Source organism: Salminus brasiliensis, chromosome 8 (genome assembly GCF_030463535.1).
Source record: "Salminus brasiliensis chromosome 8, fSalBra1.hap2, whole genome shotgun sequence".
Lineage (NCBI taxonomy): Eukaryota > Metazoa > Chordata > Actinopteri > Characiformes > Bryconidae > Salminus > Salminus brasiliensis.
The window spans coordinates 34,285,135-34,308,170 of NC_132885.1; the positions used below are offsets into that span (position 1 = coordinate 34,285,135).

The 23,036-nt window shown below is 38.1% G+C and overlaps 1 protein-coding gene across 5 annotated transcripts; it reads right to left on the minus strand.

Moving 5' to 3' along the window:
• Positions 1-111: 111 nt before the first annotated feature.
• impg2a (interphotoreceptor matrix proteoglycan 2a) lies at positions 112-21,783 on the minus strand. 5 transcript variants are annotated; one of them, XR_011980047.1, is made up of 21 exons: positions 21,509-21,783; positions 17,892-18,058; positions 17,575-17,600; positions 17,402-17,428; positions 16,901-16,947; positions 16,622-16,773; positions 16,162-16,332; positions 15,970-16,028; positions 15,828-15,848; positions 13,123-13,310; positions 12,974-13,032; positions 12,617-12,806; positions 11,644-12,536; positions 10,537-10,756; positions 7,410-7,620; positions 5,394-5,582; positions 3,582-3,783; positions 3,019-3,098; positions 2,845-2,919; positions 855-1,097; positions 112-698 (listed from the first exon to the last, which is right to left on the minus strand). XR_011980047.1 is itself a non-coding variant. In XM_072686400.1 (21 exons), exons 1-20 carry the CDS (start codon positions 21,771-21,773, stop codon positions 2,883-2,885), a joined length of 3,108 nt encoding a protein of 1,035 aa, XP_072542501.1. In that variant the 5' UTR covers positions 21,774-21,783; the 3' UTR covers positions 112-1,097; positions 2,845-2,882. The 5 variants fall into 5 exon arrangements, 4 of the variants coding, with proteins under 4 accessions (XP_072542501.1, XP_072542499.1, XP_072542500.1 ...); XM_072686400.1 differs by having other exon boundaries at positions 112-1,097; positions 7,410-7,506; positions 7,603-7,620; XM_072686398.1 differs by having other exon boundaries at positions 112-1,097.
• Between the last annotated feature and the right edge of the window lie 1,253 nt (positions 21,784-23,036).

Sequence of the window (23,036 nt, forward strand, 5' to 3'; positions counted from 1 at the left end):
ACCATAAAGAGGTACATTTTTTGAGGATCCAGATTGTTTTTTTGTGTTTTTCTATGCTGTTTTATTTTTTCTCAATTCTTAAGCAATTACCCAAGGATCAAGCCATGGCTGTATTTGATTTCCTACTTCCAATTGCCACCCCTCTCTCACTTTTGACATAAAATGTCAAGTTTGTTTGGTCAAATGTATTTATTACCAAAATATGTAGGTGCAAGGTCAATTTTATTCAGGTATTACTCTGTTACAAAATTACAGCATAATAACTATTTTTATTACACAATTACAAATGACTAATAAAAAATAATAAAAAAAAACTCAAATTAATAATTTAATAAAAAATAAATAAGAGGATAATATAAGATTATAAAATAGTTTCCACTGTCTGAGTTTGAGCTTTGATGTAGTTGTCCTACATGCTCTTTCCAGCTGCTGCATTTATGTGTTTCTTTGAGTGGCTCATTAATATAAATCTAATTGAAGATAATGGAGATAAATCTAGGAAGCTGCTCACACTCATCTCTGTTATTCGTTAGGTGAACAATTTGGTTGCAATAAATTCAGCTGCCAGATAAGATGAAAAAATTAAGGTTGGAGAATAAAATCTCTTTTACCTCTTTTGGCCCTGTTTGAGAGCAAGAAATCAGGAAAAACCATGTAGCACCTCAGACTCAGCAATGCCATAGAAATAGAATCTCTTCCTAGCAAGAAATATGGAAGTCAAGCAAGATGAAGACAATCAACTACCTACAGCAATGTAATGCACACATAAAACACAATAATTACTGCTGTTTATGCAGCATATGAAAATGACTTGTTTAAACCATGGCTATAAACACAGTCTTTGTTTAAAATACCCTTTAGGATGTCTGTGTATCTGGACTCCAGCTTATGCTAGGCTGAGAACCATGCCAAATAAAAACACAGTCAGAAAGGCACAGATGAGGAAGCATCTCATTCAATAAGCATTCAGGCAGGAGTACTGTGTGTTTTGGCTTTGATGGTAGAAATTCTTTTTTCATTCATATTTATGAAAAACCATTCTAAAATGTGACTTGGTCAGTCATTCCAATTGCAATCTTCAAAGATGAGAAACATTCCTGAAATAGAAATACAAAAATATTTAGCTACAGTAATGTTAACTGATAACAACCACTTAAACTTTTGCTCCGCACAAGAAGAATATTCATATGTGAGTCATGCCAAAAAGAGCTTTCAGAGGATCTACGATTTAAAATTGTTGATTTACATAAAACTGTAAAGGGGTTTTGAAGTGATTTCAAATTTCAGAAATTTCAAATTCACCAGTCTACAAGGAGGCAAACAATCTACAAATGGAGACAATTTGGGACTGTGGCTACTCTGCCAAGAAGTGGGCGCCCAGTCAAAATCACCCCAAGAGCACAACGGAGACTCATCAAAGAGGTAAATAAAAACCCACAGTGACCGCGACCAAAGATTTGAAGGTGTCATTGGTACAGGCTAACATCTGTGTTCATGGGTCTACAGTACATAAAATCTTGAACAAGCAGGGTGTTTATGGCAGGACACCACTGCTCACTTTGCTGTGAACATTGCTGCATGCCTGAAGTTTGCGAAAGAGCACATTGACACCCCACAATGGTACTGGCAAAATGTTTTGTGGACAGATAAAACTAAGATTAAACTATTAGGAAAGAACATGCAGTGCTACATCTGGTGTAAAAAAGGCACTGCACATCACCATGAAATTATCATCCCAACTATAAAGTATGGTCGAGGTAACATCATGATTTGGGCCTGCTTTGCTGCATCAGGGCCTGGCCATCTTACAATCATTGAGGGGAAGATGAATTCCCAAGTGTATCAAATTATTCTGTCTTCAGAATAATGTGAGAGTGTCAGTACGTCAGCTGAAACTCTGTAGAAGTTGGGTGATGTAACAAGTAAATGACCCAAAAACACAGGAGCAAGTCCAAACAGAATAGCAAAATCCACCTTTTGGAGTACCCAAGTCAAAGCCCAGATCTCAGCTAACCATGTCAAACAGATATTAATTCCAAGGCTTCACTTACTTTTTCCACTACCACCGGCAAGATCATATATTTTTTGTTATTATTTAAGGCACATTATATTTGTCAATATGCTTGACGGATGAGGATCAGATCACATTTCATGACAAATTAATGCAGAAAACCATAAAATTGTGTTGACATACCACTGTAGCTACAGTTTCTATTGAAATTATTCAACCCACATTTTAAATTAGGTTTATTAGCAACATCTACAAACTTTCAGCTGTTTGCAATAAACCAATTAAACAAGAATTATAACAGCTCAACACAAGTAATATAACAAGTGCTTTTCCGAATCCCATACCACTTTTAGTGACTACTGTAGTCTCAAAATGATTTAATCCTCTAAACAGAATCCCTCATAAGGGCGCACATTGGCAAATGAGGTGTTGTCTCAAGCACCAAGGCAATCAAGGGCTTCATCAGTTGCATCAGGTGTGCTTGAGATAAAACATATTAAAAAACAGATACAAATAGATTGCAACAGAATTTAATGTTCTTAAAGATACAGTTAGAAGCATAGTTCGCAAGTTCAAAGGTGGGGTAGCTGAAGTTTGGGCTTCACTGAATCTTTAAACAGGACAATGATAGCAAGCATACATCAAAGTCCACCAAGGCTTGATTTCAGAAGAACTCCTGGAAGATTCTGAAGTGGCCTGGTAGTTGTGTAAAGTTATGAGGCTTTGCAATGGGGGTTGGATAATTGTGACTTAGCAGATAACTGTATCTACTTATTCTACTGAATGATGGTGTTTTTTGTGTGCATGTATGTATGTGTGTTTGTGTGTAATACCTTAAGGTGCACACAAGGCTATGAAGTGGCAGTCCACTTTATGTAGATGAACTCTCCCTCTGAGTGTCTAGAGCCCTGGTGACATAAACATAGGTAGAAAAGTGTATAGTTATATAGTTGGTCAAGTAAATACAAAAAAGATGAGTTTACACAAGTAACAAATACTATACTCACGCCTGACGTTGTCTTACAAAGTCAGCAAACTGTCGATCTTTAGTATATAGCTCAATGATGCGAATTCGATCCTGAATCTCCTATAGACAATAAGAAATTCCAGAGCTGAATTCACAGGTATTTGAATTACTTCTTTTTGTGACTTTAGTGAAATCTGACTAAACTCATCTGTAAAGATTACAGTGACTTTTATTAACTCTAGTACCATGTACTGTCAAACTGTAGAAATAGACTACAAACTGCATCAGTCACTTTCAAATTGACATGTTAATAAGTATTCTGTTATATCCTGTGGAATGACCAGAAGAGTGTTATACAATAGAATACACTGAAATCCAAAAGAACTTGTCAGAGAAGCAACTCCTCTAGCAGCTTTAGGTAAGCAACTGTGTGCAGTAGGCCATGGTCTACTGTACATACATTTTATAGATGTTCTTAAGGTAAAGTTATGCAGAGGTTTGCTCTTTGGGTCTCAAATACATGGGTTAAGAGACAAACATTACACACACATAAGAACTGTTTGACATTGTTTGACACAGTCTTCTAAGCACACAGTAAAGTACCTCCTTGGTGAGTTCACTGTTCTCATAGATGTGGCGTATCTCCTCACTGCTAAAGTCTGTAGAAGCCTCAGCACTAGCACTGCTATGGACTGGGGGCTCAGGGTAGCGCTGGTAGTAATGGCTATAGCCTGTCGTCGCATCACTCTCATACATGGGATTATACTTGGTGGCCCTCTCCAAAGAAGGAATACTGTCTCCTCTCCTGTGTGAAGACATATACACACATACATCACAATGACAAAATGAAGTATTGAGACATGCTTGTTCATTGTTCTTTCAAAAACAAAACTTCTTTTTAAAAAGAAGTCCTAGTTTCTTTAGAGTAACTGTCTCTACTGTCCAGAAAAGGCTTTTGATTGCATTCAGTGACAAGAGCATTAATGGGGTCAGGATGTTGAATGATCACCATCCTACCTCATCCAAAACTCCACAACCCCTCCCAAAAGTCTAGTATGGAATATCATTATTCCTCACTGCAAGTGACATGCAAACGTTTTTTTACTTTTGGTATTTTACACATTTTATACAGCAAATGTATGTGACTTAAAGCAAATGTATGTGACTGTGGTTACAAAAGCCTCAGCACAGTGAACGAATGTGAAAGGCTCAGCATTGTAAAGGGTGATTTCAAAATTGGAAGGTTAATTTCAAACTCCAAAAGACTGTTCATTTTAATCATTTGTATCTTTATATATAATTAAACTAGATTGAATAGACTAGATTGAACTAGACTGAATACTGGGTTGGTAACCCTGGTAGGACTCTGCCTTGCTCTCTTTCTCATTCTCTCACCCTCTCATTCTTGCTCTCTCACACTGTCTCTCTCATATACACTCTAATACCTGAATACCTGTGTAGTACCTGAAAAATCATTCATATCTGGTATTTGCCCCTCAACCCTTCTTATCCACAACCTAAATCCAAATTCAATCAGCAAGAATGTAGCAAGGACTTTGCTACTAAACCCCTTAACACCTACCTTTATTAGTGTAAATCATGCCTGCTACCCACACTCTCTCACCTTAGCTACCAGATCTGTATAATTCAACATCCAAGTAATAGTAGATACCAGAATTCCTTTCATTTCTGGAGCGGAGGAAAGTCCAACAGAAAGCCAGTAAAGGCCTGTTCTCTGCTAGGGGTTAGACCCCGTCTCTGAAGCTTGAAGGGACGTGGGGCAACCCAACTGTTTTTCTAATTTTTGTAAAAGCTTTGTTTCATGACATAGGGGAGGGTCAGGTCTTCAATGGAAGGGTCTGGCCATCTCCTATATGAAATTTGCTCCTGTCTTGTGACGACCCAGAGGCAGCCAATACTTAGCCCCTTCTGGTGCCATTACTGACCCTGGTAAGCGTCCTTACGTGGGGCCAATATGGGACAGAAGGACAAAACTTTCTGGTTCCCACTTTCTGGGCTACCCACACGGACCCCATTTTCTACAGTAGGGGTAAGGGCCTTTACTGCCCACAACATTTTTGTTGGGGGTGCGGCTTATGCATAGAATACAGCTTTGTTGGATCAATGTTAAATGATGTATGTAATGTATGTAATGTATGTAAAATGTACATAAACCCTGAATAAGGGGCAAAATATTAAATGACCATGGTCAAGTATTTTCATAGAATGCAGATTATTGTGGTAGTTAATAAATAAATCTGTATTAATAAATCTGTTGCCTTTAACTAATATAATGTTTAACTTACTGAAGATTTCAATGCATTTAAAGTGTTTCACAGGTACCACAATGACTGCAAATTGGCTATTTCTTTACACGGTTTAACTTTACTATATGTTGGCTGTGTGCTGTATTACCTTATTGGGTCCTCTGTCTCCTCTTTGTCATACTGATCCCTCAATGCTCGGGCTAAGAAGAAGATGACACCTGAAGCGACCAGAAGGAAGCCAGCCACTGATGCAATGGCGATGCCCACCACCAGCGGCTCTGACACATACTCCTCACAGTGCTCCCCTCTGTACCACCAATTCTCCCCAACACGACATCTAAAACACACACATATATCAATCAGAAATACACAAATCAAATCAAATGTTTTTGTATAGGGCTTTTTACAACTGGTGTTGTCACAAAGCTTTACAGAATCAGTAATCAGTAAGAGGACAAAATATCAACAAGACATAAAATCCAAAGACCCCCGGTAAGCAAAAAAAGATGGCAGGGAAAAACTCCCTCAGAGCAAGAGGACAAATATACAGGTATAACAAAAAAACTAGAATACACTCTAAATACTCTCAAATGAAGTACAAAAATACTATTACAAACTGCTACTACAAATGCATCTTTGCACACACCTGAAAATATGCATTACACACAAACACTCTTCTTAAAACTAGTAACAGAAATATCAAAAATGCACACACACACACACTTGAGTGACAAACAGAAACATACAGTTGTGGCATTTCCATTTACACATGAATTTCATGCTAGTGTTGGATTTCCATGAACTGCTCTTTTTCTTAGACAGAATAAGTATACAACATATAACTTATATATAAATATATAATATATAAATATATAAATGTAAAAAAGAATATATATATATATATATATATATATATATATATATATAAGTGCACTACTGTTATTTCAATTCTGAAGTAGCCAACATTGTTGCCAAAATATGCCTACTTAGATTACTGAAATGTCTTTAAACTTGCCAAAGCCTCTTAAATTCCTGTTAGTGATCATGACTGACTATAACTGGTAGCTTCTCTGTGCTCACATAAAAAAGGCTCTCTTTGAATTGATCAACAAAATCAGTCAGGAATGTCTATTGGAATCATTTCTAAACAACCAAGACAATCAGTTCAAACAACTGTATGTAAGTACAAGTAGTTGGGAAGTGTAGATCTGACATATCTGGTATTGTACTTGCCTGCTTCTAGTCTTATCTAGCAGATGTGCTGCAGTTTGTCACTACTGGAAGAGGTGTAGATCTGGCATATTTGATATTGTACTTACCTGGTTCCAGTCTTTTCTAGCAGATAGGCAGCAGTTTGCCTCTATTACGGTTTTTAGATCTTGGTGTACCTCACTCAGTTCTACCTATTGCTCTTTGTACTGTACATGCTCCCCATCCCCCAAGTTCATTATCAGGTGTCACAGGTTGTAGTTTCATTGTTTTGCAAACCATCACACAGTTTACTGCACTTGGTTTTTGTGAACTGCTTAGCTGATGTAAGGACATGAAGAAGAAGTCTGAATAGTAACAAGTTGGAGGCTATACTATACAATGTTTGCCTCTGCTATTGAGTGTGTTATGTTGTGGGGTGTGTGATTGTGTTTATAAAGATACAAAAGCATTTCTCCAACAAATTCCATTTTATAAACCAACACCGGCTAATGAGCCCAACAGAGGTTGAAAACTCAGTTCAGCTGTGTCTGTAACTCCATCTTAGTTGATGATGAAATAGAGAGGATTTCCCTCTATTACCTAGCGATGTGTGGCAACGTTTCAAATCTTACTGGTCGCCTCAAAGACAGTTGAAGCAAAAAAGCCTCTGATTGGCTGTCTTCCCTGCCCATATCTCACTAAGCTGCACCTCTGTACGCTTGTTATCAGCACATTTTTCACATGTGCTGAGAGTCAGGAGACCTGCTGATACTGAGGGTGGATTTACTCTTTAAATAATAAAAATAATAATAATGATAATAAATGAATACAACTTGAGTACCAGATTCTTATTTTGTTGTATTAAAGATGTATGTGTTACAATTTGCCCCAGAAAAAGAACAGTAACTGTATGCATGCTAGCCCTCATCAACTACAAACCACACATAAATACACAAGATGCATAAATACACACCTGCAAATAGCTCCTTGTCCTGGGATGATATCACATTTGCCATCATTCATACAGAAATCTGGCTGAACCTCGCAAATGCTCTGGCAGGGTAGGCCGTCTACGCTGAAATATCCTGCATTACACACACACTCTGCCTCACTGGACCAGCGGTTCACAGTACATTCTGAAAATTCATTACATGCCTGGAACTTACAAGGGTCTGCCTGATCACCTAAAAAGGCAACAGAACACAAACAAAGAAAACAAACACAAACATCAAAATGTGTTGAAACAATACTGCATTAAAACTTTCATTAAAATAACTTATGCTTTCCTGATTGATTTTATTTTGTCACGCCTGCCCTTTTGTTTGGTCTCAAACACATGGCTCTGGTTGTTTGTCAGAACTAGCCCCGCCTGTTCGTCACTGTTCCCACCTGTGTCTCCTCACTAGCCACACCCCTTATTAATCCCAGGTGTTCCTTGACTGTCTGTGTATAAGTACCCCATTGTTTCAGCCTTCCCTTGTCTGGTCATATGCATGTATGTTCATGTATCATGTTGGTTTTACGGTTTGTTGACTTGGACTGTTTGTTTGGTTTCTGTATTGTTTGATTTGGTAATCTTATAGCTTGTTAGGTTTGCTTATCCTGTTCTGTTTGTTTGTTTCTTTTGTAAGTCTCAGTGATTGGTTTGTTCCTCATTTTGTAGTCTGTTCTGTTTTGTTTTCCTTTGTTAATAAATACCTTCATCTATGTCCGCCTCCGCCTCCAAGCTCCACCAAACTGTAACAGAAGACTAGACTTGGACAAGGTGTGCGATAAGACAGACCCCCCTTCTGGGCCCGCCTGTTGGGAATGTGTGGGAGTTAAAGGAGACCTCCTCTAACCGAGGCTGTAATAGACGGTGAAGGCGAGGTCCCTGGGTCTCTCCCTCATCAGAAGATTTGCCCTTACGGAGTGGGGAAAATGTTGGGGGGGGGCAATGGGGCTTGGTGCTGTTAGCCTTGAGCCTCAGGGCAAGAGAGGCAAAGCTAACAGGGACCCTCTGTCCGTGGGACATTCTTGATTTCCTCATACGGGCGCCCACTGAAACTGTTTGGCACTAAGAGCTGTTCAAACTGAGGTGGCAAGCTCTTTGGATACTAATTCTTGCATCCATGAACTTCATAGATACATTGCAAGACGAGGGCAGGTAAAGATGATTCTGTCAGACTATGGAACACATTTTAAGGCAGCGGATTGGCCATTCAGGAACTGAACAAGCTCAAACACGCTCCTTCGCGAAATGCAGGCTATCACCAATGGCAGACTTATTACAAGAGTATCTAACAATGCCAATGACTAAACTGAATCATCTGTTGCTGTTGAAGACCAACCTTCCCAATCACCTGGCCTGTTTGACAAAAATTACCTGTTCTCCCAGCATAGACGACGTCAAGTACAATATATGTCGGATGTTGTTTTGCAAGCACTGAACTATATTTGACCGACTTGCAAGACAGGCAAAAATGGATCTATCCTGCAAAAAATCTATTGTACCAAGAAACACTGTGCCAAGAAAATCCTGATTAGACCTTATTGGACGGGTAATAGAGACAATCAAAGACTGTAAAGGTTACATAAAACAGGTTTGTGTAAAAAAACAGCTCAACACCACACTGTGTTTGCTACTGGAAGCAAATGTGTAGTGCATTTTGAATTATACCAAGAAACTATGTTAAAAGCTGTTCAAAACATAAAACACCAGTAAGAATTACAGTTTGTTTTGTAAGTGCCGTTTTGGAACTATACAGTCATGGCTCTTTAAATTAAGACAGATTAGGTCATTGTTTTGTAGGAAACAAAGATAATTAGGGACTGGTATGTCCCTAACAAGAGTCCCAAACATTATCTGGAAGGTTATTCCAGAGTTGGGGGGCGTTATAAGAAAAGGCTCTTCCCCCGCTGAGGTTTTCTGAATTTTGGGAACTACTAAGAAGCCTGAGATCTAAGTAATTTTGATGGTTCATGATATGTAATAAGATCTCGCAGGTACTCAGGAGCGAGGCAATGTAGTGCTTTGTATGTTAATAGAAAAATGTTGTAGTCAATACGGAATTTAACTGGGTGCCAGTGCAGAGCTGATAGAACTGGACTGATATTGTCAATCTTCAAGTGTAGGCATCTGTTTAGTTTAGCTTTTGGTAATTAATGTTCCCCTTAGATAAAGGTTGTAGGTCCAGGGGTTCGCGGACACATGGAATTGTAGTATACTGAGATGCTGGAGCTATTGTCTCGTTGCCTGCACGCGAGCACTCTGTTTTGTGGACGGTGAAGCAGAAGGACGCTAGTGTTTCAGGGAGCTCCCGTGTTACCTTCTGGCTCGCTCCTTTTAACTAGGCTGTTACAGTCAGACTTGCCGGAGTCGTCTGCAACACTCTAATACTGCTCAACATTCTCTGATCTTCATAAATCCATTCAGAACTAACCCCGTCTCTTTACCTTCTCCGAGTAAATGGTGACCTGCTGGAAGACTGAGCGCTGGGGTCCCCTCTACCTGCATCAGGCCAGCTGACACCTACCAGTCCAACGACCAGTTTGTGACAGTTGTAAAAAGCGCTATACAAATAAATTTGATTTGATGATTTTATGAGAATGTTGGGCTGACTAAAATGTCCATGTGAGAGACAAGACAAATAAACCATGCTTGCATGCACTGCATTGGGGGATAATTTATATACAATTTGTTTAAGATGGGATGTGGCACCAGGTTTATTGGGGGTTAAACCCCAGATGTCTACTGACGCTATCATTTGCCTCTGGGCCTGCATACGCAGACAGTACAGAGTGCTGGAGATTATTTATTATTATTTAAAGGCCTTATTGTTGTATGTCTCTGAGAAGCCCCTCCTTGCTGGCTCAGTCTTATTATAAAATATTCATGGCAGCATAATCTGAAAACACCAGATATATACATAATTGTTTTTCGATTCAATTCAACTTTGTCATTATACTAATACAACGTTGTACAGTACAACAAAACACTGTTAGGCTAAGACTCCGGTGGAGAATGAGAATTGGTTATTTATAAGTAGGACAAGTCAATAATTACTGACTAGGTAGTATGTTTGATCATTGTCTATGTCGCATTTAGGTGCTGATCCTACCTGACTCCACGTCCAGTGAGTATTTGTCTATGGCGAGGTTCATGGTCTGATAAGCTGTGTTGCAGAAGTCCTCTAGGATCAAGTAGACAGCTGTAGTAACTCCACGAGGTACTGGCTTCCCAAACTTCATACGGCTGTTCACCACAATGCTTCCATTTCTGAAGTTCAGTATCTCTAGATTCTCAAAGTTACTGAGGTTCGACTGCAAGTATGGCACCAGCTGCGAAAAAAAAGTGAGCAATATAGCTGTATGTCTGTACACAGTAAACACACACATAGTTTGGAGAACATTTAACACTAGTGGTAATTTCGCAATTTTACAGTATGTTGAATGAAATTTGAATGAATGATGACTATTGATGACTAATGAGACTAGAGTTTTGGCTGAGAGGCAGGAGGAGTGTGGTAAATGACAAATGTGTGTTACAGAAAATGCCCACACAGACTTAAAAGATTAAAAATCTAAATCTAGAGCAGTAGACATAGTCATGTAAAACATATGACTGATCATTAATTTACCAAAAATGAAAGACTAAGATATAACTAAACAAATAAAACTGAAGACATGTATTTTAAAATTATTCATGAAAATACAGAAATTGAGAGTTCTGAAAATGTCATGTCAAAGCCCAGAGCTTAATCCTAGTGAGATTTTGAGGTGAAGTTATTTGAAACTGGCTGTGCTTAGGCTGTGCATACTAGCTATTAGGGTATAGTGTGTCCTAAATTTTTATCTTGAACAAATCAAATTGTTTTTATCTATATCATCTTTATCTATATCTATATATATATTATTTGAAAGGAGATTAAATATGCCCATTTTCCTTAATAAAGAACTAAATATTTAATGGGATGTCCTAATTGTTTCACATGGCTGTAGGACACAGAAAAAAATAAAGGAATAGAAATATGAAGAGGTCAGGGAGTCACTATCATACCAAAACCTAATTTTTCCATTTCTTTTTCTTGTAATGAAATCTCTTCCAATGTAACTTTAAAATTCACCTGTAACGTTATCATTTTGGAGATATACGTTTTTGTTACGACAATGACAGTACTAGCAGTACTAGTGATTAAACTAGTAATAACAGTACAAAAGTTAATTACCAGCTCTAGAAACCTCTGCTCCAGAGCCTTGTACTCCGGAGAACTCTTATTGAACAGATCATCTGAAAATATCATGTTGGTCACTCGCAGACTGAAAAACACCATGAGAGCACGTCCAGGGTTTGTTGGCATGGCAAAATTGGCCTGGTCGTTCCCATATTCAACAGCAGTTATCCCACTACCCTCTTCATTTCTGATTATTATGTCGTGAAAGTCTTGCTCAGGTATGTTGATTTTAATGGGCAGAGTGGGCTCAGACTTGTCCGTGGTTACTTTGGTAATGAGGGTGAAGGGTGACTCTTTCTCTGAAAGAGGTGTGGGAGGAACAGGCTTAATTGGTTCTGTGGTGGCCAAAATTATCTCGTCTTTAGTGAGATCGTCCTCTGTGACCTCAAGAGCTGGAGTATCCTTTTTCACAACAATCCCATCCCCATCTTCCCCAATCGCTATGGAAATGTTCACATCTTCCTCTTCTTCAATGTGTTCTTTTTTATCAGTTTTCTTCACTGTTGCTACTGCGACATCTTTAGTCTTTTGTGATGAAGTCTCTTCTACTTTCACAGATTGCTCTTGCACATGGGTATTGACAATATGTATCTCTACAGTCTCTGTAATCTCTGTGGTCAATGGGACAGGTGCTTCCTCAGCTGATGTCAGATCCTCTTCCATATTCTCTGTCAGGGCGTGGATGGTGGAGAATGCATAATCATCTGCTGACACTTCAGTCAAAACTATGTCTTTGCCAGTGTGTTGAACTGACTTCCCATCATCTTCCCCTGCTCCAGACCCAGAAGCATGTTCAGAGTCCATGACATCTGGGTCTGGTATGGTAGTCACACTGGGCAGAGGTTCCTTAGCACTGTTTAACAGCAATTCCTCCTGCAATTCCTTATCTGGACATTTAGAAAGAAGTATGTCAAACAATTAAAATTGTAACCATATCAGAAAGTATCATTTTCTATGTGAGTGTCACCTTTTGAGGCACCAGCATTGGGCTCTTCAACAAGAGGCGGTGGTGCAATTTTCTCCTCCAAAATGATGTCATTTTTCATTCCCACCTCTACTTCCTGTAATGTAGTGGTGTCTAGCAGCAAGTTGTCTTTAGTAAGCTCTCCTCCTGTTTCTTCTTTTTCTTTTTTTTTTTTTGCTACAAGCAGCACATCCTAAGGAAAAAAAAATGATCTTACATCTGCTTTAATGAACAAAAATCTGAATGTTTTTTATTTGTTAGTTAAGAGGTAACTGTAAATACTATTATTTAAAAACAGAGGGCACTGTGTCCCCAAAATTGTGACTGGCAGTAAATTATATTGTAATAATACTGACTTACAATTGCCCCAGATTGTTGTGATTCCTTTGTATGCTGGTCAATCTCTGGAGATGTTTCCACTGAAAACAGTAAACCCACATTAGACCACTGTACTGCACTTTGGTTAATCAATGAGTAAAAATTATTATAATCTGAGTATAGATAAGTACCAAGCAGTGTGTCAGTGATGTAGGCACGCAAGTCAGTAAGGGAGTACACAACAGTGGGTTTCTCTGTGTCACTGAAGGTGCCCTCAACCATGTTGGACTGCAAGTTGATGAAATCCAGAGTCTCACTGCTGACCTCTTGTCCGCTTGTCTTAAGAGTCACTGCATACTGTACCAGTACTGCCTCATTACTATGCAGAGAATGCAGATGTGTTTATTTATTCATCCCTCCTTTTACTGTACTGATATTATATTTGGATCACTCATCTACTCACTAAATGTTCAGGTCATTCATCCTAATAAAACAGTGTTTCAATACGCTCACATTTCAGAAACCTCAGTGCAAGAGGTATGTTGAGATATATCAATGATATGTTACACTGCATTATGCTGTAGAGAGCAATCTATATGTCAGTAATGTCACCCTGTCAGCACTGACATATGACATATGACTATATGTCAGTAAATTATTATTTATGCACATTAATCCTACATAATAGAATTTACACTCATTGTATCTACTTACGAAGAACAGAAAATATTCCAAAAGTGATAGCCATTGAGTAATTTAACATTTAACTACTCTTTTACATGATTTTGTCATTACCAAAATGTGAACTAGGCCATAAGAGGCGAGTGTCAGGATTTATATAGTGATAAGGCTCATAGGATAATCCTGTACAAGCTGGAATCCATGCAATCTGGCAACCCATAGCTATTATCCAACTTAAGGTCGCAACACACACACACAGAAGCATGAGCCCGTTCATTAGATCACACATAGAATTACACTACTGTTCAAAGGTTTGTCATGCTAAATAATTTTGTATTTTAAAAACATAACTTAAAAACGTAGATTAAATACATAAACCACAAAGGACATTTTTCCATTGTTATTTAGTTTTATTTAGGGAGCACAGATTTGTGAGTTAATAACAAATAAAATGCAATAATATATTTACAATATTTTAGGCCAAGTTTTCTGCCATGAGATTTGATCAAAAAAAAATTTATTTGAGGCATTCTGTATGTTCATTTTAAAATCACTTTTAATGCAGGCAGATGAGACTGGCATTGTAGAATCATCTGTCATTCTGCTCAATACATCTCAAATTGTTTAATGCTTCAGCTGCATAGTGATGCACAACACCATCAACTCCCGACTCCTGCAGCTGGAGTAAACTAATAACCCTTACTAAGCAGTCAAACTACATTTAGAGTAAAGTTTCATTTAGGAGCAGCTGGATGTTATCTTGCTTATCTTTTCACAAGACTGAAGTTTGCTTCTTATTATTGGTTTGCATCTTATTATTCTCATTATGTTTTTTTCTTAAATGGTGCAAACTGTTATTTTTAGGTTTTGCTTGATTTCTTTGTACCCCTTCTAATGTAGGCCTAGTCTTTAAGAATACAAAGGGCTTGGTTCTCTCTAACAGATGTTGATATGCAGGGATGTGCACTATAGATGCAGAAATATTTAAACATTTTTGTGACCAATGATTGTGCTTTATAAGGAACATGCATTTGGGGGGATGAGCAGTAGGGCTGAGTATATGGGTTGTGCCCATGAACAATTTGCCAAATCTTCTCTTCTCATTTCCAAACAGCTTATTTTACTGTTGCTATTGACACTTGTTTTGAGCTTCTGGTACCCCCAACTTCTGGTACCCCCAGCACCTGTGAGCATGGGCCCTGCTACATGGGGTCAGTAGGTGTCTGCTCCAAGAATCGACATGCCTCTTTTGACTGATCTGGATAGGGCCTGTGCAATAGGGCAACTTCAAGCTGGTGTTCCGCAAAACCAAGTTGCGGCATTATTTGGAGTGAGCCCTAGTACCATCTCCAAATTGAAGGACAAGTTTCATATAATGGGGGATGTCAGAGACAGGCCATGAAGTGGGCGTCCCAAGAAGACAAAATCCCAAGAAGATCGGTTTCCTCACCCTGTCAGCACTTAGGGACTATAGGCTGTCTTCTACAGATTTGCAGTCAAGGTTTGCAGGACAATATGGCTGACGTCTCTCTGCCCAGACAATCCGGAACAGTGTGACCAGGCTGGTGACCAGCATGAGAAGGAGGTGGAGGCTATTGTGGCTGTGTATGGTTCTTCCACACACTACTGAGGCTTCTGTTTGTTAAATGAATAAATTGTTAAATTGCCAATATGTCCTGTTTCTTTAAACTTCAATCATCCAGTCCATCAAAAAACAAATCAGTGAATGGCAGAACAAGCTGTTTGGAAGTGGATGCTTACAAATGCATGTCTCTTACAAATGTGGCAACATTTAAAACAGAAATTAACAGGCTTTCCAAAGGTATAATATTGCCAAGAAGCACTGTTACAACAAAGAAATAATATGCCAAACACAAATTTCCTTACTTTTTGTGCTAAGTTTACAACTAGCTATTGAGTTTTACTTTGTTTCCGCACAGTACACAGATAGTAAAAGTGTGAACCAAAGAGATAAAAACAAAATGTCTCTGTAAATGGTGTATATGTGTTTGTTATACATTTAGATGTGGGCACGTAGTCATTACCATTAACTCATCTATCAACATACGTGAGGCATTCTGCCATATTTCACAATACAAAAAGAACCTTATTATCCGAACAAATATGCCTACTGGTTATTCTTGCTATTCTTGCTGTTCTTGCTATACTGCTGTTCTTGTGAGCATGAAAGAAAGCCAATGAGTACCAGACTTACCCTGAAGCATGCATCTGAGGCCTGTAAAAAACAAAACAGCAAAAAAGAGTATTAATGCAGTGTATAAAAAATGTCATTGTTACAACCAAAGACACATAAATACAGACTGGATGGAGTGACTCACACAAAAACACACACTCACCTGAACTCCAGTACAGATACACTTTTTAATTCAGTCAGCTTCTGCAGTGCAACCGAAATCTGCACACAACAGACATAATGACTATACATTTCCTAAAACATATTAGTAGCTGCAGGACAACAAACTAAAATACAGAGTGTATATTGTCTGATGTATATTGTCTACAGTGTACTGAGTGTGTATACAGCCTACCTTTTGGGTAAATAGCTGAGTGAGTGTGTGATATTGGATACTACTGGGGTCTGAGAGCTCTTCGCTCCACAGCTCTCCGGTAAGCAGCCCGGTGAGCTCCACTCGCTGTTCCACCAGTGGACTTCCTGGCACAGCAGCAGCCTCAAGTTCAATCTCATTATTGATCTGTGACTACAAACACACAATACAATTCTGTTGTATGACTCTACCTCAGTCAACATGGTTCTTTCACTTTCAATGTTGTCTTATGTGTATATAAATATGTTATATCGTTGTGGCTATTTAATTGGTGACCACTGACTCTAATTATGCAACATAGACCATTTTTTTCTTTTCATGATTTTGTAATAATACATTTTAATGCTTCATTCTCAATCCACCTTATGCCATGAAGCTCATTTCCGCTGCCACATGGACATGCCAGTATAATGTGTATAATTCAGTCATGCCCATCACCAACCTCATTTTCTTCTCCTGTTAAAGTGATGCCAGATGGAGCTTCTGCAGTAATTTCCACTACAGATTCTGAGACAACTTCAGCCAAAGTCACAGGGGGTACAGTCCCTGTGATGTCTGAAATGATCTCTGTTGGAACGTCCATGATTGGTAAACCTGAATTGGCCCAAAGCAACATTAAATTCATGTTACCCACTATTTACCAGTACACATTCATTTGTTCTATGACTGTTTGTGTAAATATACATGCACAAACATATAAAAGCATATTTGCTGGACAGACCTGAAGGGGTACTGTCCAGCTCTTTAGTTGTAGCCCCAGATTGAGACCTAGATAGAGGATACACCATCAGAACAGATTAAAGCTGTACTTATACACCAGAATTACACACTGCCTGTCAAGCATTTAGAAACTACATTTTCAAAAAATAATAATATTAGTTAATATAATGGATTAAATTTACAATATTTGTAGCATTAATTTACCACAAACTAATGAACTAAAGCCATGCCCAACATTCAATCCCCTCATTATGATGTCAGCACTCATAAGAACACATGTTCTTCATACCAAGGAAAATAAACCAAAGGCTTTTTAATACAATTTGATGGCAAACCTTTAAGATGGACACGAAGCCGAAATTTGCCAAATGTACCCAAGATTTTAGTGAATAATTATTAATTCTAACTATGATGACACTAGATTAAGGTTAATTTGCTGTTCTATTTCTATACTAAACTACAGAGAGGAGCAGGTTTAGAGCTGGGCATTACGAGCTCATACCTGCACATAGGGGGCTTAGATGTATCACTGAAGAGAAAGAGAAACAAACAGAACAAGTATGAAAGGGAAGAAGGGCTTTTTAGCTGCTAAGCTAAGGATATTAAAGAGATGTAGACAGGAGGGAGGGTACTACATTAAGGATAGGTTTATGAACATGATGGCCGATTTCTTACATTTTCAATCCAGTTTGAAGAAGCTTCTACACAAAGACAAAAAAGAATCATAAAAATATTTGTGTTTTGAAAATCTGCTAAACCAATTCTAGAGTCACAGTAAAATACTCAATATGCTATAAACCAATTCTAGAGTCACAGTAAAATACTTAATATGCAATATGCTGTTAAATTGTGTATTAACAGTGCTGTTTTTATGTTGTTTACCAATCTTTGACTATTGTATTTGGTCTCAGTTTTATAAAAGTAATAAACCTCTTAAGCATTTTTCTTACATTTTACTAGTTATGCAGCTAGTAGTACAAGCCCCCTCTTACTTTGTGAACAAGAGCAAGATGTTCCTCTGACTGGCTGAATATAGTGGCAATCTCTTGTGCACTAACGGTGCCGGCCTGGCATTGCCTCATCCAGTGCTGATACTCCCCTTGCTTAGGAAGCCGGTCCCAAAAAATCTTGAATGCTTCCCACACCATCTCCTGGCAGACTAATACAAAATATACACTAGTACAATAAACCACAATCAACACAAAAACAATTTTACACATTTACAAAGTACCGGGATTAAAAGAAAACAAAAATTGAATTGAATAACCTTAAATACTACAAACAGCTGAATAAACATTTTGTTTGATCAGATAAAAAGGAAAATATATCGTATTATTAATATATATATATATATATATATATATATATATTGTATTAAAATATATTGTACCTAAAAGGTATTAGGTAAAATAATAAGCAATAAGTTGAAAATGGACAGTGATTAATATTGAAGATTAAAACTGGTTACAACATCAGCAAGAACAGCTTCAGAGTGTCCTAAAGAAATTTCCAGCTCACTGGTGCACTTTACAAGAACAAGTACGATCACTGTCATTATTTCTAGTGGTAATGGTACAGAAAACACTTACTGACTAGTTTGTTAATATGGGTTTTAAATGTTTTTCATCCAGCCATATGCCTAGATACTTATAGTGGCATGCCAAAGTTTGGGCACCTCTGTCAAAAGTGAAAATTGCAATTAGTTGTCATTAGGAGAGGCCATATTGTGCCTGTCTATCCCTTTATAACACCCTTTGTCTACCTGTCTATCCCTCTAAAAAGCTTTGTCAGTTGTCTACCCTTCCACAGCTCTGTCTGTCTATCCTTCTACAACTTTGCATGTCCATCTCTCTATAGCTTTCTGTCTGTCCATCAGCTCTCTGCCGGTATGGAATAAAATAGCATGCACCTAGCAACAGCGCCCACATTAGATCCTATAGCATAAACTTAGCAATCACCTGTGTAACTACAGAAATCACTTTTTAACCGCTTAGCAACACATTAGCATCCACCTGAAATACCACAGCAACTGCCTAGCAACATCTTAGCCACCACCTGGGATACTATAGCATCTGCCAAGCAACCACTAAGCAACACTTTAGCCATCACCTGGGATACCATAGCAACAGGCTAGTGTCACCATAGTGTAGCAGAAGTGGGAGTGCTATAAGCCAAGAAGTATTAATTAATTTTTTTTAATGGACAAGTTATTGATTTTATTAATGTATTACTGAATTACTGCTGGTTCACTTAGTTTTGACCAGAATAAATAGGCCACCACCTGCCACTCTTAGCCAGGACAGTAGAATTTACCTAACTGGTTGTATCAATTTAGTCTACACCAAAAATAAAGCTTAACTTGATTAGTGGTTTGGTTCAGAATTACATTCAGTCTTAATTCAAAAGGCAGATCAATCACTCCAGGGACCCAATCTTTTAGCATACACTCACAAGATATGCCAGTTTATAATGAATAAAACATTTATTAAAGATACATGTAATGATGAGAAAGATCATTTCAGGTTTACAGCCTTGGAGGTAGATGTGAGTTTAGTGTAACAACACTCACAGGACCCTAATCCCGATGTCGTGGTAAGAATATTATTAAGGTGAGCTGTTTGGAAAAGGACTGTTGGATTTGATCAGCTACTGCTATTGGTCTTTCTAACTCTGTCTGCCAATATATCCCTCTAACTGTCTATTTCTCTACAACTGTCTGTTGTAGAGTGCTAGATGTGGATGCTGTTGCTATTTTATCGCTTATTGTCGCAAAGTACTTCCTGTAGTATGTCAGGAAGCACAAGGCAGAATTAACTTTCTATCCATTTGTCTGCTTGTCTATAACTCTCTATTATAGACACTCTGTTTGCAGAATGCATTCAGCTACTTTGAGTTGCTATTATATACCTATTGCTGACACAGATGTGCACAATGCACACACACACACACACACACACACACACACAGAGAGAGCATGTCTAGGTACTTCAAAGAAGTACTGCCAATAGAATAGGACTCTCAAGAGCAGATAAACATGAACCTTCTGGCAACATGCTTTTAAGTCCCCCCAGCATTGAGCTGTGAAGCGTTGGAACTGTGTTCTCTGGAATGATGGTGCTGCATCCAATACTTTTGGGATGAGTTGGAGAGATAGGATGGGTTGGAAAGGTGATCATCCAACATTCTAACTTCACAAATGCACTTGTTGTTGAATTCAATCAAAGAAGAAAGGAATGAGCAGGTGTATATACTTTTGTCCATATATTTTGTCCAAAATCAGTTAAGGTTAAATTCCCCTAGGTTTGAGATGAGAAGACTATTAAACTCAAAAGATTGAGTGGATGTATGCCTGTATATCCCTGCTAAAACTGAATAACCATTTATCCCTAAGTATTTATAAGATTTTATTTATAGTCTTAACCTAGATATAACAACTAAAACAAACAGCATCTCCACCATCCCTTGTGTTAAAATCTGAACAAACTGTTATCCCATAATGCGACAATATCTGGATCAAATTGAAAGATCAGCACTCTGGCTGAGTTTACTATGTTTTAATAGGCTCCTAATGTTGGAGTGGATTATTTCTAGCCCTGTTCTGTAGAAGTAGCATGATCTTGCATGTAAAGTTTGGGATACAGAGTGAGAGTAGAGGGATGATTCCTCTCTGAATGACTCCACCATCAAGAGAGTAGAGGGATGGCAGAGTAGATCTAAAAGAATAGCTACATCCAGAGGATAAAATACTCAATTAAAATAAATAATAGAATAAGAAATGTAATCCTGTACTGTGCACTGATTTTATAATATGAATTTATCATAGCCACCTTAACTTCTGCTTAAATCATTATTTTAATTACACTGGAGACTTTTCAGTCCCATTTTAGATTACTACACTCTGGTCATGTTCAAATGGTGCAAGAACTATTATGTTTTATGCACATTTACCAGGGCTGATGGCATGGGGTATAAATCTATTTATCTTTTTTTGGAAACCTCCTTTGGAACTGTAAAAGGAATAGAACATATAGGAACATTGGCACCTAAATTACTGGTGAAATGATGATATTAGTATTCTTGTGACCTTAGCAACCACCAATAAAAATCTAAATTAGACTTGGATGCTCATACCCTGGTCCATGGGGATACAATTTATAACTTCACCAGCCCAAACCTAGCAACACATTTTAAGGCTTTTAACTCCACTCTTCAGCTTCCTAATTGGCAGTTTAAGGAGAGACACGTGAGCTGTCAACTCCAATATTAAATGCCTCTGTAACCTGTGACCAACCATTCCTTTGACATTTAGCCTGTAATGGTTCCAGGGCAGTACTTGTAAAGAAAAGTACTATATATATATATATATTGCAATGTAGCTCAAAATTGTATTTTATATGGATGTTTTATTAGTTATTGTTGGTTTTAGTTTGGACATAAAGCTTCTGAAAACAGTGCCAGAGAAAAGTAGAAAAGTGCCAGAGAGAGACTACACAATGTAGGACTGTGGGGGTCAAGGCTTCAGAAATATATTCCATTTTATTCCACAAAAACAGATAACCAAATAATTATTTAGTATAGTTTACTGAACAGTCCAAAACATGAATCTTACCTCTGAGCTGGTAATATTTTAGATGGTTAGCTATGGCTTGTTGAATAGTCTCCCGAGTGCAGAGTCGCACTCCACTAGACAGAAGAACATTGCGTTTTCTTCGTGGCAAAAGTCCTCTGCCCTCAGGTGCTTCAATAAATGCTTCAGATAGAGACTTTTCCCATGAAATCTCAGAGCTGTGCAAGAGTTTGTATGACTCTCCTACTTGGGGGACCCAGTTCGCGGCATCTAAAAAATCCCAAAAACACAATTTTAAATTTAACATTTATTTATTTATGAATATATTGTTTTAGGAATATAGGATAATTAGTTATCCTGTAAATCTTAAGATAAAATGACATTGGGAACCCTAATGACACAAACTATTATAGTCTCACACATTTCTTTCCCCACTACTGTACGGTTATTATTATATACAATCATTGTAATAAACCACATAAATGTTTAAAAACAGAAGGCCCCATACAGTTTTAAAGGACACACACAGTTCACGGTGTTTGTACAATTTCAGTTCCCAAAAATTATAAATCAGAAGCTCTACAGCCATCAATTAATTGGCCGAGATTTGTTAAGAGCCAGCATAGCACACCATATAGACTGCCCGATTGTCCTTTTACCTTTGGGTTACCAAGCAGAACAATTCCTTCATGATCATAACCCCAACGCATGGCATACCAGATGTGAACAGTTACTACACAGAAAATGTTTTACCTTTTTTTTTTAAACTGTACTTAAAATGTCACTTCTGTCAGCATGATCAACGATACATACCAATGTTAACATCCAAATGGCTTATGGCAAAAACACCGGCTAAAAAGCAAAGGTTAGAAGTCCAGACAAGCTGATGCATGACGACTCTTCTATTATCACTTGTGAAAGCTTATTAAAGAGGCAGATGGAAGCCAGTTCTTGTTTGTGTAAAAATTACCCCACAAGCCCACAGTTCCATTCACATTTGCATAGATCAATATATGTAGCTCACAGCAACACTAACAGTCTGCCTCTGATAGTTTTGTCTGTCCAAATACCTGCTGTCAATTTGTGACCTAAACTCCTTCTGTGGCAGGTAGACAGATGGAACTGTCCAATGAGATTTTTTTTCGCTCTCTAATCTCATTTGTTAATCCTTTAGTGGAGCTTGTCAAGAAGTAACTGGACAAACTGGAGTTAGGGAGTGCTTAATGTAAGCCGAGAGGAGATAACGAGAGAAGACAGAAACACACGCACACACACACGTATGTGTGTACTGATTTCATTGAAGCTGGAGTTTTCTTCCAGACCTTGTCAAAGTGGCTACACCTCCCAATAACTTGTACTGATGTACAGTTGTTTGAAGTGAAGATCTTGGAATTTGCAGTTGTTCAGAAATGGTTTCAGGAGACTATCCTTTTTTATGCACCCATTGTTGACAAAGATGTGCAAATGCACACCACAAAGCTTGTCTAGTCCCTGTAGGGACTGTATTGGCCTTACCTGCTCCAGAGAGACACATTATTTTGAAAATGCTATTTTGGAAAGTTGCAAGATG

Excerpts from the sequence above, each read along its gene's own strand:
- impg2a (XM_072686398.1), bottom strand. The coding sequence starts at position 21,773 with ATGTTAAATTTAAAATTGTGTTTTTGGGATTTTTTAGATGCCGCGAAC. Across the intron at positions 13,033-13,122 it reads CATCACTGACACACTGCTTG|TGGAAACATCTCCAGAGATT; the intron begins GTACTTATCTAT and ends TACTGTTTTCAG. Across the intron at positions 2,920-3,018 it reads TTTGTAAGACAACGTCAGGC|GGCTCTAGACACTCAGAGGG; the intron begins GTGAGTATAGTA and ends TTATGTCACCAG.